The sequence below is a fragment of the Branchiostoma belcheri genome, unplaced genomic scaffold (genome assembly GCF_001625305.1).
Source record: "Branchiostoma belcheri isolate BF01 breed outbred unplaced genomic scaffold, Haploidv18h27 scaffold23, whole genome shotgun sequence".
Lineage (NCBI taxonomy): Eukaryota > Metazoa > Chordata > Leptocardii > Amphioxiformes > Branchiostomatidae > Branchiostoma > Branchiostoma belcheri.
Window position 1 is genome coordinate 2,013,643 of NW_017803824.1, and position 11,882 is coordinate 2,025,524.

An 11,882-nucleotide genomic window follows, 5' to 3' on the forward strand; every position below is an offset into this window, starting at 1 on the left:
GTTGATTGCGGTAGTATGTTTCTGTGATTTGGGTATTTTTCTGCCTTTTTATTAAGTAAACAATGACTCACCCTCCCGGCGAAAGTTCCCCGTCCCGTGACGCTGACGTCACCAATCTCCACACCTACAGCATTCCGACTGGGTCTCGGGACAGGTGAGAAAGCCGCCGTCTCACCGTCTTTACCGGAACTACAGGTAAGTCACGGCGACTTCGGCACTTTTCCTCGTACCACGAGCGTTCTCAGAAGACGGGGGTCCCGGAAATTTGGGTAATATCGTCCGAAGTGCAATGTCGTCAGTGTTTTTACGATTTTGAACGCACGGTTGGGAGGGAGGGAGGGGGGGGGGGCCAACTATAGACGGCTTGTCCCTGGACAAATAGTCTACGTACTATCCTGTGACAGGTACTGAAAAGAGTGTCCTAGTTTTGTTTATCATTACAACAAGGGCATTAAGCTGCCCGTTTTGTGCTCATTACGAAAATAGGCCAGTCCTGTTTGAAGAACGTAATGTTTATAACGTAATATTGATAATATAGATCTGATCATATTGTCTGTACTCGGACGGTACTAGTGATTTTGAAAAGTAACCTAATCGTTTTACGATTGTAGAGGTTCGTTCATGTGAAACCCTGTAGAACTTCTTGCTCTGTAGTGACAGCATATGATTGTGAGTTCTACAGAAAACATAATTCTATGCCCTTAATTATGTAAATACTGTGTCCCCTTCTAAATCATAGTGAGGAAGAAGAAAGGTGATCATTCATCGTTTGGAGACATCATTTGTGTTACAGTCGTTAAGTACATGTCAACCAATCAACCAATCAACAACGACCTTTATTTATACTGAACAACCCATTTGGCCATAGGTGCTCTTCGTTGAGTAGCATAGAATAGAGTAGATCTCTTGATGTTCAACTTTGAGGTAGATTTCTAAAGCAGAAAGGATGGATGGATGGATGTCAGATGTATGAAAAATGGAAATATTTGTACGGTATGTGCTGCGTAAAAAGCAAGAAGAAGGAGCTTTTATATAGATATTAAACAGCTTTCATATAACTGTAGGTAAAAGCTTCTTGCTTGCAAAAAAAATACATGTACACAATACATGTATATGTACAAAGTTTCCAGTCAAATTCAATGTTGATACTTTATATATATACATATACAAACAAACGTGTGTGTGTGTGTGTGTGTATGTATACTTTAGGACTCCCTGAGCAAGATGTCCCTCAGACCTTGGCTCAGTATAAGATAAGATCAGATGAGATTAGATAAGATAAGAATCTGTTAGGAGTAGCTGTCCAACCGCATTCTTGCCAGCCCTGGTAGTAAAGGTCATGGGCTCAAAGGGAATCTGACTCTATAGTCCCAGTTGAACAAAATAAGGGAACCCTAACGTCCCCAAAACGTCAAAATACCTGCTTGGTGCAAAGTCGGTGGAAACACTGCTGTGAACAAACGTAGCAGTCAGGAAAACGATCCACTTGGAGTTGGACTTCCACTGCGGGACCTGTGTGTCAAATTATACAATTATGAAAAATGCCTGTAGCAGAAATTCTTACACACTACTTACAGGATGAGTGCTGGTAATCTCCAAGCAGATCTTTTGGTGGAGACAGTATCAAATTGGCCAGTCTGTAACCATTTCCCTACCCAATTACCCCAATAAAAGATCTGCTTGGAGATTAGAATGCTGGGCCCATTGCTCCCCAGGGTCCCTCATGTCTATTTTGATCATCTCTGTTGTTATTTGACAATATTGTTTTTTTTTTCTTTTTCAGACTTGTAGTATTGCCACCAGTAAGAAGAAGCAAAAATTTCTGATCATCTCTCTCGGAGAGTCCTTTGTTAGGTATGCTCATTGTTTACCACTCTCGATTGTTGTCATACATGTGTATGTGGACCTGCTGACCTAAGTAAGCCTGTAGTACTTGTGCTATATTGTTCTGCTTTAATGCATGGCTGTCTTGTTAGGAAACACCATAGAAACAAGCACATCTGTAAACAAAAGATAAGCAATTGTACCCTCAGGTTTCCAAACCTATATTAGCTGCAAAGTCTCTTTCGTTTTCTCTGCAAATAAAGGACGAAAGAGACTCGACAGCTAAAATAGGGTTGGTAACAAGGGGAAAGCGATTGGGGCAAGGACAGACTGGACACACTTGTCACTCAATGTTTGTCTTAGAGAAAGAAGTCTTCAGTTCAAAAGAGATAACATCCTGTCTTCTTTATCCAGTCTGTCAGTCACTTGTATCATTGATGTATCATGATTGGGGTACTTACATATCATTTATTGTGCTGATCATATTCATCTTAACCTTTAACATGCTAAGTTGCCTCCACAACATTTGTGTGATACAACCACGTGTGTACAAATTAGGGCTATTTGGTTGACTTTCCCTACAAACTTCCCATGATCTTCAGTTGAAAATATTTGCATGTTGAGGATTGAACCCTTCCAAATTTGAGAGAAAAATTAAGTCCATTCTGTGATTTGGGTTAACTAGGTGGTACCGGCATGCTAAAGGTTAAGGTTATTTCTGTTGCTTGAATTTGCATCTTATCACATGCACAGTTTCTCCCATGTTTGATGATTGCCTTATACATGCCATCAGGACTTATCTATATACATATATATGTAGTAGTAATTATAGTTTTTAATCTGTCTTTGGCCATTTCTTACCTGCACGTGTGTTGTTCCCTTATAGTATTTTTCTCTTCCACGACTTGACGTACAAAAACATGACTACATGAGGACAATATCATGTCAACATCATGATGGATTGAAAAAAAAAAACCTTTGTATCACCTTTAGCTGTTGAAATACCACGTAGATCAGTATAAAAAGGAGACTATAGATGTCACATATGAATTATGTACCCTTAACATGCTGTTTTAAGCAGGCTAGTCGTCATGCTAATGAAGTTATGTTGTGATCAGGCCATTGTGACACGGACATTAACAATGGCTGTATTTTATTCTGTCCTCTGCCTATGCTTCCTCTCTGCATTACACACCACGGCCGGCACAATGGTAAGTTATTTTCTAGCTTCTACCTTACTACATGTACTGTGTTACAGTAGTACTAACTGTTCTCAGTGCTGCTCATGCACAGTAACCTTGCTGAACAGGTAAGTATGGGTCAGGTTGAAGGTTCCCTCAAATGGCAGATTTCGGTTCAGGAAGTAAGTTGACCTAATAACTTCTGTCCGAGAAAACAAAGCATAGACACAGTTCCTCACGTATATATGTCCATAGGGAAAAAAAATTAGATATGTGTCTTGCACAAGATGTTTTCCAACTTGTAGAGAAGCCTAATTTCTTACTTGAAATGTGTTCTGCCATTTGACAGGCACTCAAGCATCAACCAGATCAAGTTAACTTCTCTCTAACTCTTGCCACCTTTTCCTTGCTACAAGGGAACCATTCCTTTTTTTGCAGCAGTGATACATCTGTTAGAGGGAAATATATGGCTATGGCAAAGTAGAGGCTACAGACTTCATAATCATTCTGTTTTTTGTTTTCCATTTCACAGGTTTGCATGTAGTTTATGCTTGGTCATTGTTTTGGTTGCTGTTTTGCATGTTGAATCTGGTTTTCTGCATAATTCAGAGATACCTCAGGTATCAATACACAACATACTGATTTTGTCAAAAAGTTCATTTGGTAGACCAAACTTGCCCTTTTTTCTCCACTGGTTGGAATCCGAAAGTCTGTTTCTACCAAAGACACCTGGACTACCTTTAGAAAGAAAGAAAACTGTCAGAGAATGAAACTATTGAGTACACATTTCTACCCTTAACATTTAAGAGCAGACACTATAATCATAAAGGAAGCCAGATTCTGCCTGCTGCTTGGGTGAGCTTTTTCAGCTGGGTATAAGGTCTGCACGCTGCAAGTTTCTGGTGACGCATGCAGTCCCTCCACACACCAGTAGGGGGCGTTGCAATGTGGTTGACTTTTGTGCCTTTCACCCAGATATGTCCACCACACCCACCTCAGTCTCACTGAGCACCATGGGTAGGACAGTCGTTTCTTTGTGTGACCACCCCAATGCTGTCAATGATCCCAAACACAATCTATATCCAATCCCAATGTGGAAGATTTGATTCGATTATAAAATGATCATGATCACTTCAAAATTTGATGCAAATTGTAACTCTTGTGAAAATTTATATAGCAGCATTATATACACCTAACAAATAACCTGTTGATATTCACATTCCTTACAAATACATGTAATGTGATTCACTAATATCTTATTTTGTGTAATACTGAAATTTCTTTAACATATCAGTTCAAAATGAAAAGTATTATTTGCAGCAGAAAAAATTGTGATGATTCATTTGAATACACAAACCAAGACCACATATGTAAACACTTATGTGTCAGTTTGCAGTGGATGATGTCATAGCTATAAGAGTTTCTGATCCAATACCGTGTGACCAGAAGTATTCACACAGCCATTCATACGTAACATTATATATATGGTTTGTTTTAATGTGCGTCATGTCATGGTCTGTGCCTAGTACCCTAGGCCTGTTCACCTGGAAACAGTATGAATTATTAATGGCACTATATACGGCATGTCAGTCAAATCATCCTTGTAAAGCCCAGAAATACGCCTGCTATTCTGGTGACTAGCAGCCATGCCAGGTTGGTACTGACTCATGTCTTAACACTAGATCTGTAAAACAGTTGGCAAAATCTTTTCTTTGTGACCTTAATTGACTCAAACTCAAAGGGTAGACCAATATGCAAGAAAGTAGTGGTGTTTGCACCTTACAGTATCAAGACAAAAATGGATGACAAAAACTGTTTTCTGGGTTCTGGAGAGTCTAAAAAAGAATGAAAACCATGTAGATTTTGCTATCTAGAAGTACTGTAGTTGTTTACTGGTCTCCACCACACTTCTTTGCAGGCTGAGTAGATAGTAGAAATCAGCCTAAAAAGAATGTAGCTGGCCAGGGGAGTTGTTTGGCAATAGAGGGCCCAGGCCGATTTCTACTATTTGTTCAGCCTGTAAAAGAGTCTTGTAGAGACTAGTTGTTTACTGTGTGTTTGTGAGTTTGACATGTTGTACTTCTTACTCGTACCCGTAGCTAACATAACCCCCACCATCGCCAACGTGACGGGAAACACGACTATGAACGGAACGATCATCATCGCTCCATCCAGGATGCCGCGGGAGGCGGACAGCAACTCCGTCAACTTCTACATCGGGCTGACGCTCGCCATCCTGTCCACCATCTTCATCGGCGCGAGCTTCGTCATCAAGAAGAAAGCGCTGATCAAGCTGTCGCAGTATGGCACCAGAGCAGGTGGGGAAAACTTCACTGTAAAGCAGCCATAAAACCCTTCCATCTTATTGTTGTGTGACTACATTCAAGTCTGTTCTTGGCTTTAATGTTATATACTAGTATACAGTAAATGTATGGTAAGCAAGAAAGGGGGAAATTAGTCACAAGAAGAAGAAAGTGTTGATCAAGCTGTCCCAGTATGACACCAGAGCAGGTGACAATTTCTTCTTGGCTTTTAAATTTGTAATGTGTGGTATAATGTTTACAAGAAAAGGTGGAAAAGAGATAGAATAACTTGCGATTTGTAATTTCCTTGTTGCAGTATGGCACCAGAGCAGGTGGGGCAAACTTCTCTGTAGAATGGGCATAAAACCCTCCCTTGTTATTGTTATGGGACTACATTTAAGTCTGTCCTTGGCTTTAATGTTGTCTATAAATGTATGGTTAACAAGAAAGGGGGAAAAGTCACAAAAGGAAAATTGTAACTTTTGATTTGTGATTTTCCTTTCCTTGAATTTCCTTCAAGTTCTTGTATAGCAGTCGTGGTACAGAAGTAGAGGACTTTGCCTTTGTATGGCCTTAAAAGTTTCATTGTGTATTCTGAGTCCTTTTTGAAAGAAGCAAATTGGCGAGTAATCTTTGTAAGCCATTCTTTATTGTTGGTACAGTCGATGTACTTTGCACACTAGTACCTTGTATCTGGTGTTGAAACGTAAGTTTGTATTTGTTTGACTAAATTATAAGTGGTTTGAGTCAACGTTTTGTGTTAGTAGCTGATATGTGTGGTGGCGTACATATTGTAGTAAAGTCCTGCATAAAATAGGACTAGAAAGAAACAAAATGCCATGTTTGTGTTGTAAGTATTCCAGTATTCACAATAAGCTTATATGGTATTTGAATGTGGCATTACGTGTAGTAGGGAAACCGCGACAGTTACAAATGAGGTCAAGAACACATCAGGCCGTTTTCCCAGAACTAGTTCTCCACCTTTGCCAAACAGTCCCGTGTGTACAGGTGATATATAAACACACTGCAGATTGTAAAGGTTGGCTGTGACGCACGTGAAATGGACACTGCAAATGACATTAACACTGGGGCAGGGCCAAATTTTCTCTCTTGTTCTCGGACAAACCATTCTAACTCGGAACACAAGATGTACTCAACTGCATATGTTACGTACAATGAACACACATAATATTGCTATCTGTTGGGCTACCTTGGAAATCAGTCTTTCAGAGACTGAAGGTACCACCCAACTGTTTTTAAGAGCAATAAATAAATAAATAAAATTTGCATGATTAAGGCAAGTTGGGTGGAATGGTAACTGTACTAGTACAAATGTATATCGATCCTTATATAGCGACATAGGATACACACATGCAAAATTCATTGATGTTTGTTTTTATGGTTAACTATGTCAACATACTAGTACTTTTCTGTCTGGGTGTGTATGCCATAATGGACACATAGTATACCGTTAGTGTAAACACATCCTCGTGAACCTGGTACCTTTGGGCCCCTATGACACTTTTCTTGTCATTTTTAGTGCTGCTGTCCTATTGGTGTTGTGTAACTGTAAATACCCTGTACATGTTGTTCATAACACAGACAGTTCTTATCTATTTTTATTTAACTTCAGACATAATATAATGATAATTACTAAGATGTCTCCAGACAAAAGAAAAGGAGAGTCACATGTTTTTCACATGGGTCGGCATTGTTGAATAATTGATGACATAGCTTGAAGTTACAGCAGGTAGTATATCTCAGCATAGTAACATGAATGTTTTATGAAGGGACACCATACAATCCAAACATTGTCTTCTTCAGTTTCAGTTTCATCCATCCTTGGGTACCTGATGAATAGATGTGGTGGGAAATGTTATACCTAACTTCATGATTAATTTCCAGGAGAGGGAGGGTATGGTTACCGAAGGACAGGTGTGGTTGGAAATATTAAACCGTACAAGTACTTATCCCGTATCAACCGGTGCAATGGCCAAGTGGGTAGGTTGTGAGTTAAATCCCGGCCGAGTCATACCAAAGACTTTAAAAAGTGGTCCATACTGCTTTCTCTGCTCAGCACTCAGCATTTGAGAAAGTATATGAGTTAGGGAGTTAGACACACACCACTACCAGTGGACTAGCCCCCTGCTGTAGTGATTGCACAACTGTGTGGCCCAGGGGCTACTGAACCGGAGATGGGCACCACTATATGTGAGCATGTCAATAATGATTGTGGGAAGGACTTTAGTTGTAACTTTAACTAATCCTGGTCTTATCTTCCAGGTGAGGGAGGGTATGGTTACCTGAAGGAGTGGCTGTGGTGGGCGGGGTTTTTCTCCCTGGGGTTCGGAGAAACGTTCAACTTCGCTGCGTACGCCTTCGCACCAGCCACCCTGGTCACGCCACTGGGAGCACTCAGTGTCCTCGTCAGGTATAAAACCCTGCCGTCTTATTGTTACCTGACTGTTATCTGTCCTTGGCTCTAAACTTCATCTATAATGCATGGTGTATCTAAGTGATTGCTCTGAAAAGACCAAAGACAAAAAAAACAAAAACAATATACCCACAGTTTTTTATTTTTCTTGTAATGCTTACTTTCTTATTGTTACCTGACTGCATTTAAGTCTGTCCTTGGCTCTAAACTTCATCTATAATGCATGGTCTATCTATCTAAGAAAACAGACCAACAATGTTTTCACAAATCTACAGTGCTTTTTTTTTTGTAATGCTTACCTATACTAAGTTACTGTACATTATTTAGTCAGTAAAGATGTTAGTTAAATTGATACCGGTATGTCTGTTATGATTTAGAGGCAATAAAAGGAAAGACCTAAAAGGAATACAATGAGGTATTGGAGCTGTGCACAGATAATGTCCCAAGGGAAACATGTTTGCAGTCACCTTAATTTGTTGCTTTTTGTTCTGACAGAGAGAAACCTGCTAAAAAAAAGTGACATTGTACTGTGAATGGACTTTCTATTGAATGTTTTAAACGTTTTAAGTCTGTAAGCCTGCAATGCAGTACAAACATTTATCTGCAATAAAATTATTTCCAAAAAATAGGTTTGGTGACCAAGTTAAATCTTATTTCTTCAGCAATCTGACTGACTGTTCTCCATGCCTTATTCCAGTGCTGTGATGTCGTCCTACTTCCTGAGAGAGAGGTTGAACCTTCACGGGAAGATCGGCTGCATGCTGAGTATCCTGGGCTCCACTGTTATGGTCATCCACGCACCTGCTGAGGCCGAGGTCACCAATCTGGACACACTGTCACGCATGCTCATAGAACCTGGTAAGGACACTGTCATAGCCTTGAGTCCTGCCATGTTAGCTTTAGTCCGTTCCCCAAGATCAGCTACCCCACCGTCTGAACTCAAGACTACACTGTCACGCATGCTCATAGAACATGGTACGGATAGGGCCATGAAAAAAGTAGACTTGATAGTATCTGTGTAAAATTGGATAGGGCTGTTTTAATGTGGCTTGTGACTGCAGTTGCCTAGCTGTACCAGGTTTGAATGTGCATGGTTTTGTATGAATAAATAATGGAGATTCTTCCTAGTTATGTTTATCTTAGCAGAAGGAAAACATACTGTTTTTGCTCAGTTTCTTCTCCAAACAAATAAAGTCAATGACATGAACCAGACGTCTGTCACCAACGGGTGGTGTTGAGTTACATATTGTAGCAGAACAGAAAAGAGGCTGGTCACCATATACCTGTATCATATATGTGAATGAGTGTGGATAAGAATATACAGAGCAGTAATTTGGTGGACTGGACAATGTGAAGGTAAACATTGTGCATTTGCCTTATCTACCGGTAGTTAGTTCTTGTTCTCACTGTGGCAATATCTCTCCTCCAGCTTTCATCACATACGGTGTCATCGTGGTCATCATCTCCCTCGTCCTCATCTTCTACTACGGGCCGAAGTACGGCAAGACCAACATCCTCATCTACATCGCCATCTGCTCCATGATCGGCTCCCTGTCCGTCATGGCGTGCAAGGGCCTGGGACTGTCGCTCAAGCAGACGTTCGGAGGGGACAACCAGCTGACCAACCTGCTGACGTGGTTCCTGCTGGCCTCGCTGGTGGCCTGCGTCACGGTGCAGATGAACTACCTGAACCGTGCGCTGGACATCTTCAACACCTCCATCGTCACGCCGATCTACTATGTCTTCTTCACCACCTTCGTCATCAGCGCCTCAGCTATCCTGTACAAGGAGTGGGAGCTGATGACAGCCAAGGACATTATCGGGACCCTGAGCGGGTTCCTCACTATTGTCTTCGGGATCTTCCTGCTGCACGCGTTCAAGGACGTGAACTTTTCCCTGTCCAACCTCCCGACGTTCATGAGGAGAGACGAGCCGAAAGAGACGCACCTACAGAACGGGAGCACCACGTCATTACTGCAGGACCCTCAGTCAGAAGAGGAGGTGGTCAGATGATCACCGGACGGTGGCTGTTTAATGTACTTAGGAGGCCAGTCCAGGTTTATTCCATGGTTTTTGCACTGAAGGAGGAAAGAAACAGACCAAATGGGTTTTGCCACCTAGCTGTAGTTCATAGCAGCACGTTTAACTCAGGGCTTTGTAGTTTCCCGCTGCAGTTTTATATAGAGAAGAAAGAGCTATAACGGGAACATTATTAGAGTGGCCTAAAACTAATGACAATTTTGTACAAGAGATGAAATAAAGCACTGCTAGTAACTTAACATATCTTGTCCTACACTTGTTTATTTACATGGTAACTTGGCTCATGTGGTAGTCAGCTGGTTTGCCAACAACAAACATGAGCCACGATTTGTGCTTTAGCTGGAGTTGTAGTTATGCTATCATTCCCTCTTCAATCCTTAGAATCTGCTTTTATGCATTCCCACTGAAATAAAAGGAAAAGGAATAGTTGTCCTTTTAGAATTTTGTAGCAATATGATTGAAACAATGTAGAACATTGATTATAAAGAAGGGGATATGAATATATCCAATATGATATTTCAAATTGAAATTGAAGAAAGGTTTCACTTGATCTTTAACCACTCTAACAGACCAGTATACTGTTGATTTGGAGTGCTAGAGGTTCAGTGCAATACTTTTACCACAGATAGATATTGAGAGTTCTGTGTTACTTCAACTTGTAAAGTTTGTAAGATATTATTTGGAATTCTGTAATATTTTAGTCTGAGTTGAAAGCTGCTGTAATTTAGTATGCTCAGAGCTGATTGATTTGTTTGACTTATATGTTGTCTTAACATATCTGATTTATGTGTTTATATGTATTCTGTAATCTTGATTTCCTAACATATTATTGGTGTGTCCTATATACAATGGGTTGTATTAGCTTCAGCAAGATGTACTTAATTCAATCGATAAAATTTGATGGCTGGTTTTGAAGAGATGCTGTAAATGTATACGACTTTGAGAGCTTACAGAGGTGCCAGTCCTCTATGTCTGTTGATAGACTGTCTAGAGTAAACCTATTTGTGTTGTTTTTTGTCATAATTACCTCATTTACGTAGAACTCTAATGAACATTCAGACAATACTATTGTGATTAACATTAATAACATGATTTTATGTTATGGCTGCTGATTAAACTGCTGAAGGATCGGTGTTAAGATTACGACTTAAAGGGGTTAGAGAAAATGTGGACAGTGCTTCAGGAAGTTAGCAGAATGCTAGACACAATCTGGTAAAGGTATGGTGTTGTGATAGGGTAGACAGTTGAAGGATTACAGTGGTGTTCTCAGACTGTGGTAATTTCTAAATGCAGCTAGTTGATATATAACTAGCCTGGAACTTATTTAAGGTCTTATTTGTGGTACAGACATGGTTTCCTAAATGCAACATTTTTTAAAGACACAATTACTTATCAAGAAGAACTGTATAATACAAGAGACCAGGAACAATATGCCTTTGAGATATGCAAGACATATATACACATTTGGTGTGAATGACTCCACACAAGTCTTCTCCTGTTTCCAACAATATGTACAGTATATGCTCATAAGATCTTTTGTTACTATTCCATTAGCCTGGGTGCCAGACTGGTGCCAGGGCTAGCTCCTTGGCTTCAGGGCCAACATGTCCTGAAGGAAATTTTACCACAGACCCCCTCAGTGGGCTAACTCTGGGCTTACATGTGTATTGGCCCTAGTAACAGTCTGGTATCCGGGCTACTAGTCCATGTGACTACCAGATAACAGCCAATGGGTTATTCCAATGCATTAACAAGCCATGTACCCATAGTGCCTTAGACTACTGTTCGTCTTAGGTCCTTGACTGAATGATCATACACTGTGAAGTTCTTTACAATTATTCTAACACCCTGGCCTTCAGAACTGCGCATTGTGTCCCTATTGCTATTGTGTAGTGTGTATTTTGTCATTGGGATTCATACTTTCTGACATTACTGTGTGTTCTTTAACATTCGTTTGAGTAAAAATGTGTACATTTTGCATTATAATTTTAATTGCAGTATTTTCTATGTATATTCAAGATGATGATTTTTAGTTTTGTAGAGAGATAATTGCAATGATGTGCAACACCTATTTATGTTTTTGGTGAAAATGAATAAAAG

General features: G+C 40.2%; 1 protein-coding gene across 7 annotated transcripts; it reads left to right on the forward strand.

Moving 5' to 3' along the window:
- The first annotated feature begins 76 nt into the window (after nt 1-76).
- On the forward strand, nt 77-9,837 carry LOC109470616 (magnesium transporter NIPA2-like). 7 transcript variants are annotated; one of them, XM_019769627.1, is made up of 7 exons: nt 77-195; nt 1,784-1,854; nt 3,981-4,022; nt 5,105-5,323; nt 7,592-7,739; nt 8,440-8,600; nt 9,172-9,837. In XM_019769627.1, exons 3-7 carry the CDS (start codon nt 3,983-3,985, stop codon nt 9,753-9,755), a joined length of 1,152 nt encoding a protein of 383 aa, XP_019625186.1. In that variant the 5' UTR covers nt 77-195; nt 1,784-1,854; nt 3,981-3,982; the 3' UTR covers nt 9,756-9,837. The 7 variants fall into 7 exon arrangements, with proteins under 7 accessions (XP_019625186.1, XP_019625190.1, XP_019625191.1 ...); XM_019769631.1 differs by having other exon boundaries at nt 4,005-4,022; XM_019769632.1 differs by lacking the exon at nt 3,981-4,022.
- The last annotated feature ends 2,045 nt before the right edge of the window (nt 9,838-11,882 follow it).